The 16,303-nt window shown below is 50.1% G+C and overlaps 1 protein-coding gene and 1 non-coding gene across 2 annotated transcripts; both read left to right on the top strand.

The window, feature by feature from the left end:
- Positions 1–316: 316 nt before the first annotated feature.
- Positions 317–7,433, top strand: Trim72 (tripartite motif containing 72). The gene is made up of 6 exons (XM_042666640.1): positions 317–712; positions 3,373–3,468; positions 3,565–3,795; positions 4,668–4,690; positions 5,567–5,685; positions 6,853–7,433. The coding sequence occupies exons 1-6, from the start codon at positions 317–319 to the stop codon at positions 7,431–7,433; spliced, it is 1,446 nt and encodes a 481-aa protein (XP_042522574.1).
- Positions 7,434–8,309: 876 nt separating this feature from the next.
- LOC122096327 lies at positions 8,310–8,419 on the top strand. The gene has a single exon (XR_006145273.1). It is a non-coding gene; the product is annotated as a U6 spliceosomal RNA (small nuclear RNA).
- Positions 8,420–16,303: the final 7,884 nt, after the last annotated feature.

Genomic DNA, 16,303 nt, shown 5'->3' with positions numbered 1-16,303 from the left:
GTCCTGTGGGCCTGAAAGGGTGGGGGAGAAGGAACAAAGAAAGCAGGTAAAGGAAGGTTCTGGAGGGCGAGGGTTGAGACCAAAGCCTGGGTCAGGAGGCTGCAGCTTGGATAGAGGGCAGGAATAGAACTCAGGCTTATATTTAGGGTTGAAGAGGACATGGACTTGGGGTGTCTGTGGCCCAAGCTAGAATCCATTTCAGCCTTCTAGGCCCCGCTCCTCCCCGCTGGGCCTCTGGTCCAGCCTGGGGGATGTCTGCCCCTTGGCCTCCCTGACCCCGATTCCTCCTCTCCCCCTTCTCTGCCCCAGGTTCGCCATGTTGGCTGCGGCTGCCCCGGGCCTCCTGCGCCAGGAGCTGTCCTGCCCGCTGTGCCTGCAGCTGTTTGAGGCGCCGGTGACGGCCGAGTGCGGCCACAGCTTCTGCCGCGCCTGCCTGGGCCGCGCGGGAGGGGAGCCCGCGGCCGACGGCTCGGTGCCCTGCCCCAGCTGCCAGGCGCCCACGCGGCCGCAGGCGCTGAGCACCAACCAGCAGCTGGCGCGCCTGGTGGAGGGGCTGGCGCAGGTGCCGCAGGGCCTCTGCGAGGAGCACCGGGACCCGCTGAGCATCTACTGCGAGCAGGACCGCGCGCTGGTGTGCGGCGTCTGCGCCTCGCTCGGGGCGCACCGCGGCCACCGCCTGCTGCCGGCCGCCGAGGCCCACACGCGCCTCAAGGTGCGGGGAGGGGCGGGGCGGGGGTGGGTGGAGGTGGGACGACTCTGCTGGGTGGATGGAGAGGTCCCGACCTTGCTTTGGATTCTTTTTTCTTTTTTGTGCGGGTCCTGAGGCTGGAACAGCGCCTGGACTCAGTCCCGGAGCTTTTAGGTTTAGAGCTCTACCACTTGAGCCACAGCGCCACTTCCGGCCTTTTTGCTGATTACCTGGAGATCAGTCTCTCATGGACTTTCCTGCCCGGGCTGGCTTCGAACCACGATCCTAGATCTCAGCTTCTTGAGTAGTTGGGATTTACGGGCGTGAGCCACCCGCGCCGCCCCGGCTTCTGCTTTGGATTCTGAGCTGCGGAGGGCGGAGCCTGACGTTACTATGGAGAAGTGGGCGGAGCCGGTGGAGGAGGCGGGACACGCGGTTGCTATGGAGAAGTGGGAGGGACAGGGCGCGAGGGGCGGAGCATGCGGTTGCTATGGAGGTGTGGGCGGGGCCTGCATCAGGGGTGGAGGCTGAGTAGGGCAAGGCGGGGCCGGGCAGGAAAGTGAGCCAAGGCAGGAAAAACCCCGCCTAGGCTGCGGCTAGAATTCTGCAAAGCGCCGTTTCCGCGACGGTCCCTCCAGCTTGCCTAGAGAGATTGGGGCGCAGTCTGATGAAAGTCGGGCTGATCCCAGCCGAGCTGGCTGAGCCACCGCCTGCAGTGCGATTGGGTAATCTGGGTGGTCCTGCCAGGCTGGCACGTCTGCATGGCATGAGGAAGCCGGGAACCCGGTCGTACTGCTGTGCCAGGCCAATTCACATGCACCAGTAAAGTTGCCAAGCTTGCATGAGCTTGACACCTGCGAATGGGTGTAACCCGAGGAGGGAAGGCAAGGCAAAAAGCATGCCTGGGCCTGATGTCACCGAGATCCAGTCAGGGCTGTATTCCTGGGCACCTCAATAGCCCAGGTTTGTGATCCTCAAGGGTACCCAAGAAAAAGCACCGAGGCATGGGCAAGTGGAGACACAGGCATACGTTAGCCTGCAAGTCACACCCATGTGGGTATGGGCAGATATGCCTACTACTAGCCCAAGAAAGTCTGGACATTTATTGGGCTGTAGAAGATTAAGCGACAGATGCAGAGACAGGTGGAGGCAGGATCTGGAGGCATGGAGTGCTCCTGGGTCCTCCCGGCCTTTCACCATCGTGGTGTGTACAGATGGAATTTTGTTGGCATTGTGTGTTCTAGCGGAGCTGGATCACTGGATCACTGTCCAGCTCAGTCCTGGATGGTGGTCAGTCTCCTAGCAAAGGGTGGCGGAGCCTCCAGGAAGCCCCAAGGATTGCCACCCCTTGTCCATCTTTAGCTGAGAGAGCAGAACTCATGAAATGGAACAGAATGTCAGCTACCCCAATCCTCAAAACAGCTGGAAGTGGAGCTGTGGCTCAAGTGGTAGACCGCTAGCCTTGAGCACAAAAGCTCAGGGACAACACACAGGGGCTGAATTCAAGCCTTAGGACTGGCACAAAAGAGAAAGAAAGTAGCCAGGTGCTGGTGGCTCAGACCTATCATCCTAGCTACCCAGGAGGCTGAGATCTGAGGATCATGGGTCAAAGCCAGCTTGGGCAGTGAAGTCCAAGAAGCTCTTATCTCCAGTTAACCCCCAGTAAACCAGAAGTGGCACTCTGGCTCAAAGTGGTAGAACAGTAGCCTTGAGCAATAAAAGCTCAGGGACGGAGCCCAGGCCCAAGCTTCATGACTGACAGAAAGAAAGAAAGAGAGAGAGAGAGAAAAGGAAGGAAGGAAGGCAATGTAATAAGCCTGTTCATAAGGCCCATGGTGTCTAGGGACTCAAGCTCTCCACCCCCCAGGGATGTGTTGGAAGCCCCCAGCTGCAGGTTGAATTTCTTTTCTTTTCTTTTTTCTTTTTGGTTGTGGGGCTTGAACTCAGGGCCTGAGCACTGTCTCTGAGCTTTTGCAGTCAAGGTTAATGCTCTACCACATTGAACCATACACTTCCATTTTTCTGGTGATTAATTGGAGATGATAGTCTTATAGAGTTTCCTGTCCTGGATGGCTTCAAAACCATGATCCTTAGATCTCAGCCTCCTGAGTAGCTAGGATTGCAGATGTTAATCATTATGGTGGTGTTCATCATTATATGTATATTTAATATAAAATATGTAGTATATATTATGTTATTTGTACTTATGATATCTAAGGTTTTGTTTACATTTTATTTATAGTTTGTAAAATTTTGTTTTAGTGTATATATACAATATATACTATAGATAAACTATACATGCATATGTGTGTGTGTGTGTGTGTATATATATATACATATAAAATTTGGTCCCCCTTTTTTCCCCCTGCCAGTCCTGGGGCTTGAACTCAGGGCCTGGGCACTGTCCCTGAACTTCTTTTGCTCCAGGCTAGCACTCTACCACTTGACCCACAGCACCACTTCCAGCTTTTTCAGTGTATGTGGTACTGAGGGATTGAACCCAAGGCTTCATGCATGCTAGGCAAGCACTCTACCACTAAGCCACCTTCCCAGCCCTTGGCCCCTTATATAATAACTACTGACGATTGAACATTTCCTTACTGGTGTATATTAACTATAGAAGGGGGATTTCACAAAGTCCCCTAATTATCCCTGTTACCTTTGCTCTGTCCCTCTCCCTGCAGAGTCAGCTCCCTCAGCAGAAGCTGCAGCTGCAGGAGGCATGCATGCTCAAGGAGAAGAATGTGTCCGTGATGGAGCACCAGCTGGCAGAGGTGGAGGTGAGGACCAGCGTGGCTGAGCCTGGGAACTGGGGTCTGGGGGGAGGAGCCCTAGAGGTAAGTACTTTTCCCGTCGCTTGTCCCATTGCCTTTCAGGAGACAGTGCGTCAGTTCCGGAAGTCTGTTGGGGAACAGCTGGGCAAGATGCGGGTGTTTCTGGCAGCCCTGGAGGATTCTTTGAACCATGAGGCAGAACAAGTTCGGGGAGATGCTGTTGTGGCCTTGAAGAGGGAGCTGTCTGCCTTGAAGTCTTACCTGGAGCAGCTGCGGCAGATGGAGAAGGTGCTGGAGGAGGTGGCTGACAAGCCACAGACAGAATTCCTCATGGTAAGGACTCCATGTCCTCCTGCTGCTACCCCTTGGCCATGGTTCAGACTCTAGAGGCCTTGTCCCTGAGGCCTGCAGAGGGCTAGGGAGGAGCCAGGGTCTCATATCTAAGAGGTGGGCCTTGGGCTGTTATTTAGGTTGGACATTGCTTAAGAATATGAAAGCTTGCTGGGTGCTGGTGGTTCAGGCCTGTAATCCTAGTTACTCAGGAGGCTGAGATCTGAGGATAGCAGTTTGAAGCTAGCCAGGGAAGGAAAGTCCTGAAGACTCTTATCTCCAATTAACCGCCAGAAAACTGGAAGTGGTACTGAGGTTCAGCGTGGTAGAGCGCTAGCCTTGGGAAAAAGAAGCTCAGGGACAGCACCCAGGTCCTGAGTTCAAGCTCCATGATGGGGTAGGGGTGGGGGGTGGAGAGAAAGCTATTACTATTATAGGCTTATTTATTTATTTGTCAGTTTTGGGGCTGGAACTCAGGGCCTAGGCCCTCCTGTCCCTGAGCTATTTTTTTTTTTTTTTGCTCAAGGCTAGCATTCTAACACTTTCAGCTCCACTTCCAGCTTTTTTGTGGTTTGTTAGAGATAAGAGTCTCACAGACTTCCCTGCCCTGGCTAGCTTTGAATTGGGATCCTCAGCTCTCAGCCTCCTGAGATGACAGGCTGGGATTACAGGCATGAGCCACAGTGCTCTGTGGGAACCCTTTTCCTAATTCACATAATGGTAAAGGACTAGAGAGGCCTTCATTCCTGGGTTTCTTTCTTTCTTTTTTTCCTGGTTTGTTCTGCCCCTACCTTCGGCACTGTCATTCCTAGAAGTTCCTGGAGTCCTGCTTTATCTGCTTGCTTTATCTCTATTCTGTTTCTGTCTCTCTCCAGACTTACTGTTTGGTGACCAGCAGGTGAGATCATCTTGGCTCCTTTGCCCAACTTGCTCCAGTCTTCTAAGGACAAGGCCAGGATCTCCCTCCTCCTGCAGCAAGCCTTTGTACCCAAATGGGTTCGGCTTTGCTGCCATTGAAACTGAGCTGGTCTTTAGACCCTGGGACTAAGGTGGTCAGACAGACATGGTGGATCAGGAGGGTCAAGGGTCAAGGCTCTGTGCTCAGTGCTACTGGAGAGGGAAGGGAAGAGGTGGCTAAGAAAGCTTCCCAGAGGAGGGGCTCTTGTCACTGGATTCTGGAGAAATGGATGGGGATTAGCTGGGAGAGCTGGGGCATGGGACAAAATGGCAGACTGAGGGTGCAGCAGTGCAGTGTGTGTGTGTGTGTGTGTGTGTGTGTGTTGGTACTAGGGTTTGAATTCAGGGCCTGGGTGCTGTTCCTTAGCTTTTTCACGGAAGGCTGGTGCTCCACCATTTAAACCACATGCCCATTTTTTCCCCCTGACTGGCTTCCAGCTACAGTCCTCAGATCTCAGCCTTCTGAGTAGCTAGGATAACAAGCACGAGCCACTTGTGCCTAGCTTGTATTTTGTTTTTTGAGATGAAGTCTCTTTAACTTTGTGTTGCCCTCAACCTCTCAATTCTCTTGCCTCTGTATCTGGAGTAACCCAGATTACAGGCATGCACGACCACTCTAGGCATTTAAACATGTACACTATCTGTTCACTTACAGCAAATACAGCATCTCCATCCATCTCCAGAGTCCCCCCCCCCCCCCAATATTCCCAAAGTAAAATCTAATGGAAAAGTTTTAAGCAAGAGTATGATTTAGGGGAGATCCTGGAGTCTCCCCTCCCCCTCTTCAGATACCTCCTCTTCCCTTTTCCATCTCTAGGCTGCAGAAGATTCTGTCAGAGTCACCTCCGCCTGCCCGTCTGGATATCCAGTTGCCTATTATCTCAGATGACTTCAAATTCCAGGTGTGGAAGAAGATGTTCCGGGCTCTGATGCCAGGTATGGGAGGGGCTGGCTCTGTGTGAGGGGCACAGGGGGCGGCCTCCCATCCCACTACAGAGGGCCATTGAAGGAGGTGCTCTTAGCCCTTGGCCTCCCTCTGGGTCCCCATTGCAGCCCTCGAAGTTGGCCCTTGGAGGACAATCTTCACCAACAGATGGGGACCTGGGGGGCAGTGAGTGATGAGATGGGGTGCTATGGGCCTCAAGGGAAGATTAAACCCTGATTGACTCATTGACTCCTTGTGTGACCCTCTCAGGAGAGGAGACAGACACAAGTCCTGTTTACTGGAGCAGGCCAGGCTGGGGGGTGGGGGAGGGAGAGGGCAGAGCCCCTGCCACAGCTGGAAAACATCCTGCACAGCTGGGCAACACAGGTGGGTAGTTTTCACTCTTCCCTCCTTCTTTCCTTCCTTCTTTGGTCGTGGGGCCTGAACTGTGGGCCTGGCCACTGTCCCTCAGCTCTTCAGCTCAAGGCGGGCGCTCTACCACTTGAGCCACAGCGCCACTTCCTGGTGTTTTGTGCTTAGGAATGGAACCCAGGGCCTCATGCATGCAAGGCAATCATTCTACCACAGAGCCACCTTCCCAGCCCCTTGTTCATTCTTTGTCCCTCCATTTTTGTATCTCCCCCCCCCCCCCCTCTTAAAAACACATAAAGGAACACACAGGACAAAAAGAAAAGAAAACAAAAATAGCAAAAAGAAAACAACCACCACCACCTTCCGTTTCCGTTTCCTGGAGTTCATCTCCATGAATACTGCTTTGTAGGGCGGCAGGCACCGAGGCCTTGCGCCTTGGCGCTCCTCTCCTCCTTCGGTCTCACTGAGTGTGAGGAGCCTCGAATCCCGCCCAGGTCGTAGATCACGTCCCGGTGTATTTTAGGCACAGATGGTCAGCCCCCTGGCCTCCGATCTCCTCTGTCCAGCCCGTCTCTGGGAGGGACCTTCATTCCCAAGTGACCCAGCTGAAGCTTAGACAGGTGTGGCCTCGGGTGGGCCCAAGCCAGAAAGCCTGGGGGGGTGGGGTGGAGGGGCGATGTCCCTGGACCCAGAGGTGTTTGGCCAGGGAGGCGCCTCATGGATGGACAGGGCAAGGCGGAGGAGCGATCGGGGGTGCCCAGCGGGCTCCCTCTCTCTCTCTCTCCCTCCCCGTCCCCCCCCTGCAGCCCTGGAGGAGCTGACTCTGGACCCCAGCTCTGCGCACCCCAGCCTGGTGGTGTCCCCGTCGGGCCGGCGCGTGCAGTGCGCGGAGCAGAAGGGAGCGGCGGCGGCGGCGGCGGGCGAGGACGAGCGGCGCTTCGACAAGGCGGTGGCGGTGGTGGCGCAGCAGCGGCTGGCGGAGGGCGAGCATTACTGGGAGGTGGAGGTGGGCGACAAGCCGCGCTGGGCCCTGGGCGCGATGGCGGCCGACGCCCCGCGGCGGGGCCGGCTGCACGCGCTGCCGTCGCGGGGGCTGTGGCTGCTGGGGCTGCGCGACGGGAAGGTGCTGGAGGCGCACGTGGAGGCCAAGGAGCCGCGCGCGCTGCGCACCGAGGCGCGGCCGGCGCGCGTGGGGCTCTACCTCAGTTTCCCCGACGGCGTCCTCGCCTTCTACGACGCCAGCGACGCCGACGATCTCCAGCCGCTCTTCGCCTTCCGGGAGCGCCTGCCCGGCCCCGTCTACCCCTTCTTCGACGTGTGCTGGCACGACAAAGGGAAAAATGCCCAGCCATTGCTGCTGGTGGGGCCCGAGGGCCAGGAGGCATGACCTGGGGGTGGGGAGGGAGGAAGGGAGGAGGGAGGGCCAGGGAGGGGGGCATGGCCAGGGGTGAAGGTGGTCACGGAGGTCTCCATCCTGGGGTGGGTCCTGGGTGACCCTGAGGATCCAATCCAATCCGAAGGGATGGCAAAAATAAAGTGAGGGCTGGGAAGGTGGCTCAGTGGTAGAGCGCTTGCCTCGCATGCATGAGGCCCTGGGTTCGATTCCTCAGCACCACATAAGCAGAAAAAGCTGGAAGTGGTGCATGGCTCAAGTGGTAGAGCGCCAGCCTTGAGCTGAAGAGCTGAGGGACAGCGCCCAGGCCCAGAGTTCAGGCCCCACGACCGACAAAAACAAATAAAAAGTGAGTCTGAGCATCGGAGGCGGGAGGATTGCAGGAGGAAGCAGAGGATGATGGAGGTTGGGAAGAGGGTCAGGGGTGGCAGGAGAAGGGAGGTACACAGGTCTGTAAAATCGGAAGCCCTTTGCTTACTCCTTTAAAGTCTAGGGCAGGGTCTACTGAAGGTGATCACTTCAGTGATCTCGCAGCAAACTGCCTTTTTGTTTTTGGTTGTCAGTCCTGAGGCTTGAACTCAGGGCCTGTGCCCTGTCCCTGAGCTCTTTTTTTAGCTCAAGGCTAGCACTCTACCACTTTGAGCCACAGCTCCACGTCTGGTTATGTGGTGCTGAATTGAACCTAAGAGTCTCATGGACTTTTTTGCCTGGGTTTGCTTTGAACTTCCATCCTCAGAGCTCAGCCTCCTGAATAGATAGGATTATAAGCATGAGCCACTAGTGACTGGCTTCTGTTACTCACAGGCTAGTGATTTACCATTTGAGCCACAGCTTCACTTCTGACTTTTTATTGGAGATAAGAGTCTCGGGATGCTCCCTTTGGCAGCACATATACTAAAAAACTGGAACAATACAGAGAAGATTAGCATGAGCCCTGTACAATTCATGTAGTGTTCCATTTAAAAAAAAAAAAAAAAAAGAGTCTCATGGACTTTCCTGCTTCTGGCTGGCTTTGAACCTCAATCCTCAGATCTCAACCTCCTGAATAGCTAGGGTTACAGGTGTAAGACACCAGTGCCAGGTTGCCCTTTTATTAAAAGTTTTTTTTGGGGGGGTACAGGGATTTGAGGTGAGTGCTTTGCCCTTGCTAGGCTGGCACTCTATCACTTGAGCCACACCTCCCACCCAACTTCCCTGATTGTTATTTTGGAGATGGAGAACAATGAACTTTTCTACTGGGCTGAGCCTCCAACCAAGATCCTCCAGACCTCAGCCTCCTGAGTAGGTAGAATTATAACCATGAATCACCAGTGTGGATTTAAAAGACTTCTAGGCATTCTCAATCCTCTGGAGCTTTCAAGATTTGGACAGGTGGAGCTGCTTTCTACCTTAATTGGAAGGAATGCCTACCCTTCACTCTCACAGCCTGGCCTGGAGACCCCTAGCAACTGGTCCTTGGTGGGGGGGCTGATGATGAGCCTGAGCAAATCAGGTGACAGGAAGGTCATGGGTGGAGTAAACAAGGCTTAAAGATCTGGCCAGTGAGAGGTGATCTCCTTGAATGTGTCTTTCTGTTGGGCTTCCACAGATAAAAGAGAAGATTCATTTCAGAAGTTCTTTCACATTAGCAAATAAAGCAATAAAGAAAAAGGCCTTTTTGGTTGTAAAATCTAGCACCACTAATAAAATACTGTTCTAGTCTTGACTCTTTGTGCCTTAAACTAGTTAATAGCCTCTTTTTGACCCTAATGACTCAACCTTTGGTTTTGATTCATCTAATCTTTCTTTCCTTTTCCTTTCTTGCTTTTTCTGCTCAAGGTTGCTGATGCTTACCACGTTAGCAACACCTCCACTTCTGGCTTTTTGTTGTTGTTGTTGATTAATTGGAGATAAGAGTCACTAAGCTCCTTCCTCAGCTCTTAGCTTCCTGAGTACTTGGGATTGTAAGCATTCGCCACTAGCATCCTAGTTTTCTTAAGAACACGTGTTTAGTTTTCAGTGTGTGGTATACTCTGTGTGTGTGTGTGTGTGTGTGTGTGTGTGTGTGTGTGTGTGTGTAACTAGCCATTCAGTGACTCAAAACACTTATCCTGTAAGGTAAAGCCCAGAGTCTTTGGAACTTCATTTGAGCTGGCCACTACCTTGTGTGTTTCTGAAGTTTGGCCCTTCTGAACTCCTGGGGTCCCCTCACTCCCTACATCATGCAGCTGTCTTCTAAGAACCCCTTTTGTTGGGTGCCAGTGGCTAATGCCTGTAATCCTAGGTATTCAGGAGGCTGAGATCTGAGGATTGCAGTTCGAAGCCAGCCCAGGTAGGAACGTCCATGAGACTCTTATCACCAGTTAACCACCAGAAAACAGAAAGTGGCGCTGTGGCTCAAAGTGGCCTTGAGCAGAAAAACTCAGGGATGACACCCAGGCCCTGAGTTCAAGCCCCATTTCCCCCTGCCCCCAAAAAACAAACAAAAAAAACCCTCTTGTCCCTCCTGCTCATCCATCTCTACTGGTCCTTGAAACACCACCATCTCTTCTACTTGGCCTTTTACGCCTGGGAGAGAGTCTATTACCACTCTCCACTTTGGACCAGCCAGCCCCTGTATAATGCACCACCATGGCATCTGGGTCCTGTCTGGGGAGGGGAAGGGAAGGGTGTACCAGAGCCAGCCCCTCTCCCTTAGGAAACAGGTCCTCTGAGAAGCAGATGCAAGGGGAGCTTGAATGTGGGGACAGATGCCCATGTGGAAGGAAGGGGGAAGGGCTATGGGGCTGTGATGAAGTCTGACCCAGAGGGAGTGAGAGAAGGAGGAAACAAAGGGCTTGAAGCAGCCAGGACTGCTGTGGGTGACGGCAGCAGCCAAAGCAGCCTATCCTAGGCATGTCTCCTGGGATAAGCCCTCCTTCTCCCTGCTGCTGAGCCAATGGCTGAGCTCAGCCTTCCCTGTAGCGGGTGGCAGGTGCTCTCTTCTAGCAGAAAGCTTTCTTTTTCATTATTTATTTTTAATTTTTAAAAGTGTTATCACAAAGGTGATGTATAGAGGGGTTACAGTTACCTAAGTCAGGCAAGAAATGCATTTCTTTTTTATTTATTTATTTTTTATTGTGAAAGTACCGTACAGAGGGGTTACAATTACATGAGCCAGGAAATGAGTACATTTCTTATCAAGCATTGCTGCCTCCTCCTTTGTTTCCCCTCCCCATCCCTTCCCATCTCCTCCTCCCTCCCCCCTGCACCCACCCCAGAAATACATTTCTTTTTGGACCATGTCACCCCTTCCCTCACCCTCTCCCAGTTTTTTTCCCCTTCTGTCTCCATTTCTTTTCATTTGAATTATGTGATGATGGGATTTATTGTGGCATTTCCATGTTACATATACATTTATATATATATAATATATTTTGGTAATATTTATACACTCCTCCCTTTTTCTTTTTTTCTTTTTGGGTCTGGTCTTGTGACCTGAACTCTGGGCCTGGGCGCTGTCCCTCAACTCATCAGCTCAAGGCTAGCATTCTACCACTTGAGCCACAGCGCCACTTCCGGCTTTTTTTCTTTTTGCTTATGTGGTGCTGAGGAATCGAACCCAGGGCCTCATGCATGCAAGGCAAACGTTCTACCACTGAGCCACCTTCCCAGTCCCTTTCCTCCCCCTTTCTTTTAACAATTTCTAATATGTGCTGCTCTTGAATTTTTTTTTTTTTGTGCCAGCCCTTGGGCTTGAACTCAAGACTGGGGTGCTGTCCCTGGGTTGCTTTTTATTTATGTATTAATTGATTAATTTATTATTTATTTGTTTATATTTATTTTATTAATTTTTTGTTCTTGCTCCAGACTAGCACTCTACCACTTGAGAGTTACAGATCCACTTCTGGCTTTTTGGTGTTAATTGGGAAATAACAATCTCATGGATTCCTGGTTAGGCTGGCTTTGAACCTTAATCATCAGATCTACACCTCTAAGCATCTAGGATTATAGGTGTGAGCTACCAGTGCCTTGCTTTTGCTTATCAATTTTTATACATGTATATGATGTATTTTGGTCATATTATTCCCCCTGACACTTCTAAAACTACGAGATTGAAGACATAGCCTATAGAATAGGTGAAATCTTTGCCAGCCATTCATCTGATAATACTCTATAAAGAAAGAGTTCAAAAAATTAAATGTGGGCTGGAAAGGTGGCTCAGTGGTAGAGTGCTTGCATGAGGCCCTGGGTTTGATTCCTCAGCATCACATAAGCAGAAAAAGTTGGAAGTGGCACTGTGGCTCAAGTGGTAGAGCGCTAGCCTTGAGCTGAAGAGCTGAGGGACAGCGCCCAGGCCCAGAGTCCAGGCCCCACAACCGACCAAAAAAAAAAAAAAAATTAAATGCACAGAAACCAAGTAATCCAATTACTAAATGGGGCAGTTTTCAAAAGAAAAAGTACAAATGACCAATAAATACATGAAGAAATGTTTAATGTCCTCAACTATAAATGAAGCCTGACGCTTGAACTCAGACTTGCTTGGCTTTACCGAGTTTACTTGAGGCCAGACCTGGCCTCAAGTCTGGCACTTTTCTGGTTAATTGGAGATGGAGTCTTGAGGACTTTTCTGCTGGGCTGGCTTCAAACACTTGCTCCTGTAGGTCTCAGCCTCCTGAGTAGCTAGGATTACAGGCAAGAGGCACTGGTGCTGGGCTCATACTAATCTTGATGTCCATCAGCTAGAAAGCAAATAGCAGCACATTCTGGTGAAGATTCAGGGGAAAAGGAATCCTCATACTCAATTAGTGGGAATATAAAGAGTCAAAGAGTGAGCCACCTAAAATTAAGATTTGGTAGAAAAGCCAGTGGTTCAAAGTCTCAGTGTACTGTCCTTCATCTCTATCCCTAGATGAGCCTTTTCCTCCTCCTCCTCCCCCCTCCCTCCTCCTCTTCCTCCTCCTCCTCCTCCTCCTTCTCCTCCTCCTCCTCCTCCTTCTCCTCCTCCTTTTGCCAGTCCTGGGGCTAGAACTGTGAGCTTGGGCACTGTATCTGATCTCTTTGTGCTCAAGGCTAGCATTCTACCACTTGAGCCACAGTTCCACTTCTGGCTTTTTTGGTTACTAACTGCAGATAAGTGTCTCATGGACTTTTCTACCTGGGCTGGTTTTGAACTGCAATCCTTGATTTTTTTTTTGGTTGCTTAGTAACAGTTATCACTGCCATCATTTACTGTCTAAATCTCTCCGCCACGGGTCTGAACCTGCCTTCAATGTGCCCATCAGGCGTTCTACCCATTCCCATCTCCTGTGTTTCTGTGGACGCTGCCCCAGGGCCATTCCCTCTCTCTGCTTACTCTTTAAACCACAGCATGGTCTCCACCTGCCAGTTTCAAGTTCTTTTCTGTGTCACCACACACTGGGAACATGTCTCTGTTCTCATCTTAATGTCTAGCTGCCTTTAACCTGGCTGACCTCTGACTTCCTGCTCATTTCCAGAAGCAGATCCTGAAACAGGATGCAAGTACAAAGCAGTTTATTTATTTTGGAGGTTCAGGAGTTTAGCAACCATGGTGGAGAAGGGCACTAGAAAGCAGTCAATAAAGCTGGGTGTTGGTGATTCATGCCTATAATCCTAGCAACTCAAGAGGCTGAGATCTGAGGATTGTGGTTCAAAGCCAGCCTGGGCAGAAAATGTTGTGAGACTCTTATCTCCAATTAACTAGCAAAAAGCTACAAATGGAGGTGTGGCTCAAGTGGTAGAGCACCAACCCTGAGTTGAAAAGCTAAGGGACAGTGCCCAGGCCTTGAGTTCAAGCCCCAGTACCAGTGTGTGTGTGGGGGGGGGAGGGGAAGCAGCAAGTAAACATGGTCAATGGGGGGCACAATACATACCCCAGCGAAGATATGTGAGAACATTATTATTATTATTTCTGGTGGTGGAATTTGAAGTCAAGGCTTTAAGTTTGCTTAGGTGGCTGGTGCTCTACCACATGAGCCAAGCTTCCAGTCTTATTCACCAGTAGAAGGTAGAGCTTGAGAGCTGCTTTCATGGTGGAATGGGGAGGGCATTAATTCTTAGGTATGGTTGATTTGATTGGGTACTGCAGCTGTCTAGAAGTTGACTGACAGGGTCTGAGGGGTGGGACCTGAGGCATAGAGGACAGGGTGCTGTTTATGGCATTCCCAGAGAGAAGATGAAGCTCATGAGGGCTTTGTCTCCTACTAGATCCTCAGTGTCTGGCACCTAGTAGTTGCTTCATGTACAAGGTTTAGGACTTTGGCTTAAATAGTAGAACACCTTTTGAGTGAGCCTGAGGCCTTGGGTTTAAACCACAGTATTTTTCCCCGCATATCATTTTGGTGAATAAATGACTGAGTAAAGAATTCATTAAGTGATTTATAAAGATCCTAAATGAACCGTGGTAGATTCTGGGAATCTATCTGTTGGGTAAATGAACTTCATTTCCATGTAGAAAAAGGGAAGTGTGAAGAAACTTGGCCATTCTCTTTGTGACATTTAAGTGACCTGAGTAAATTCTTTTTTTTTTTGCTAGTACTAGGCCTTGAACTCAGGGCTTGGGTGCTATCTCAAGGCTGGCACTCTACCACTTGAATCACAGCTCCATTTCTGGCTTTTTGGTGATTAATAGGAGATATAAGTCTTAATGGCCTTTCCTTCTTTAGCTGGCTTTGAACCGAGATCCTCAGATCTCAGCCTCCTGAGTAGTGAGGATTGCAGGTGTGAGCCATTGGCGCCTGGCTCTTTGAGTGTTCAGTAAGATAAGATCGTTGAGCTTCTGAATTATCTAGTTTTTGAGTCTCATTCTAGTCTTGTTTACCAGACTACCATGTAATTGTAACCCCTCTGTACGGTATTTTCACAATAAAAAATATACATAGTCTTTCTGGGGGTGGGCATGAACCACTGGCACCTGGTACTTTTTTTCTGAGAGAGAAGATTAGTGATCTTCCTACCTCTACCTCCTGATTGCTGAGGTTACAGGTGTGCCCCACCACACTGGGCTAACGCTACTTATTAGTCATGTTGTTCAGAATAACCAGTTAATTTCTGCATCTATCAATGAATCAGAATTTGTCCACTCTTTTGAAATGTTTCTAAAAACTCTGCGGCTCCCTCTTATTTTCCTCACTGGACGTCATTCTAACCCTCTTCTCAAACTCCATTTTGGTTTTAGACTCACTTTGAGACCTTCCTTTTCTCCACTCCCAAATAATTTCTATTATTCAGATTCTGGAACAAGATCCCCAACCACGACTCTCCCCGCCCCGCTGTGGGCTCCTCTTAGGCCACACTTCCTCTGGCTCCGGGTGAGCCGGATGTGAGTGAAACCAGACCTTCTTCTTTTTAGATGCTGTCAAGATCCAGTTTCTCCTCCTCCCCTGCTGCGCTCAGCTTCAGGCCATATTACTCTGCTTTCAACTGTACTTTTATTTTTCTGTGGTACTGTGGTTGGAATAACTGAGGGACAAGCACTCACCTAACAAGCACTCTACCACTCGAGCCATGCCTCCATTCTTTTTTGCTTTAGCATTTGTGTTTTGACAGTGTCTTGTGTTTTGTGCCCAGGCTGGGCTGGATTGTGATCCTCCTATTTATACCTCTCTCATAGCTGGGATTCCAAATGTGACCTGTCATGCCCATCTTATTGGTAGAGATGGGGGGGTGTTACTTTTTGCCCATCTGGCCTCAAACTTCCATCCTCCTGATCAGCCACCTCCTGAGTCACTGGGGATTATAGGCATGAGCCACCATGCTTCACACACACACACACATACACACACACACACACACACACACACACACACACGTATTTTGGTCATAGGGATTGAACTAAGGGCCTGGATGTTGTCCCTGATCTCTTTTGCTAAAGGCTAGCGCTCTACTACTTTGAGCCACAGTGCCACTTCCAGTTTTCTGGTGATAAGAGTCTCATGGCCTTTCCTGCTTGGGCTGGCTTCTAATTGCAATCCTCAGATTCTAACCTTCTGAGTAGCTAGGATTATAGGTGTACCTGGTGTTCTCTCTCTCTCTTTCTCCATATATATATATATATATATATATATATATATATATATATATATATATATATATATATATATCCTGCCTCTGCCTCCTCAATGCTGGGATTAAGAGGTGTAATATTGGCTTGTCTCTTCCTTTCTCTTCCCTTCCCTTCCCTTCTCTTCTCTTCCATTCTTTTCCCTTCCCTTCTCTTATTTTCCTTTCCCTTCTTTTTTCTTCTCTTTTCACTTTCTCTTTGCCTCCCATTTGCACATCAGACAGTCTTGCCCAGAGCTGAAGTTTCACTTATGTATTTATTCAACCCACATTAGCTGAACTTTTTTTTTTTTTTACAGTCCTGGAATTTGAACTCAGGACCTTATGCTTACTAGACTGTACTATAGCACTTGAGCTACACCTAAAAACAAACGAACAGGTAAAGCACTACAATTTCTTAATAGAATGTGTTATACCCATTAAAGTGGAATTCTGGCTGTAGTAGAGCTAATGAGGCATACTTATGCTAAATGCTATATAGCAAAACTATGATGTACAATTAAAGCTATCCCAACTTGGCAAGTCCGTAAACCACATCTGTACAGGAATGAAGCCTGGGGTTGGTGCCAGGAGGTGGTCTATTGTGGTGGTGATGCTGTGTGTATTGTTTCCACTTTCCATAATATTATCATAGCCAAGACAACTGGAAAAAGAATAGAAGTATAGTGATTTCTTAGGCCTGGCTCAACCTATCTTAGGGGCTCTGTCTGCAGGAACAACTTGTCATGGTCTGGGGAAACACTGTTGCTTGTGTGTGTGTGTGTGTGTATGTGTGCGCGTGCACACTCGTGCGTGCATGTGCACGCATGCACCCATGCATGCCA

This window comes from Dipodomys spectabilis, unplaced genomic scaffold, assembly GCF_019054845.1.
Source record: "Dipodomys spectabilis isolate Male_0828 unplaced genomic scaffold, ASM1905484v1 ptg000366l, whole genome shotgun sequence".
NCBI lineage: Eukaryota > Metazoa > Chordata > Mammalia > Rodentia > Heteromyidae > Dipodomys > Dipodomys spectabilis.
The sequence above is the reverse complement of the archived record's forward strand: the minus strand, read 5'-3'. Positions and strand labels throughout refer to the sequence as shown.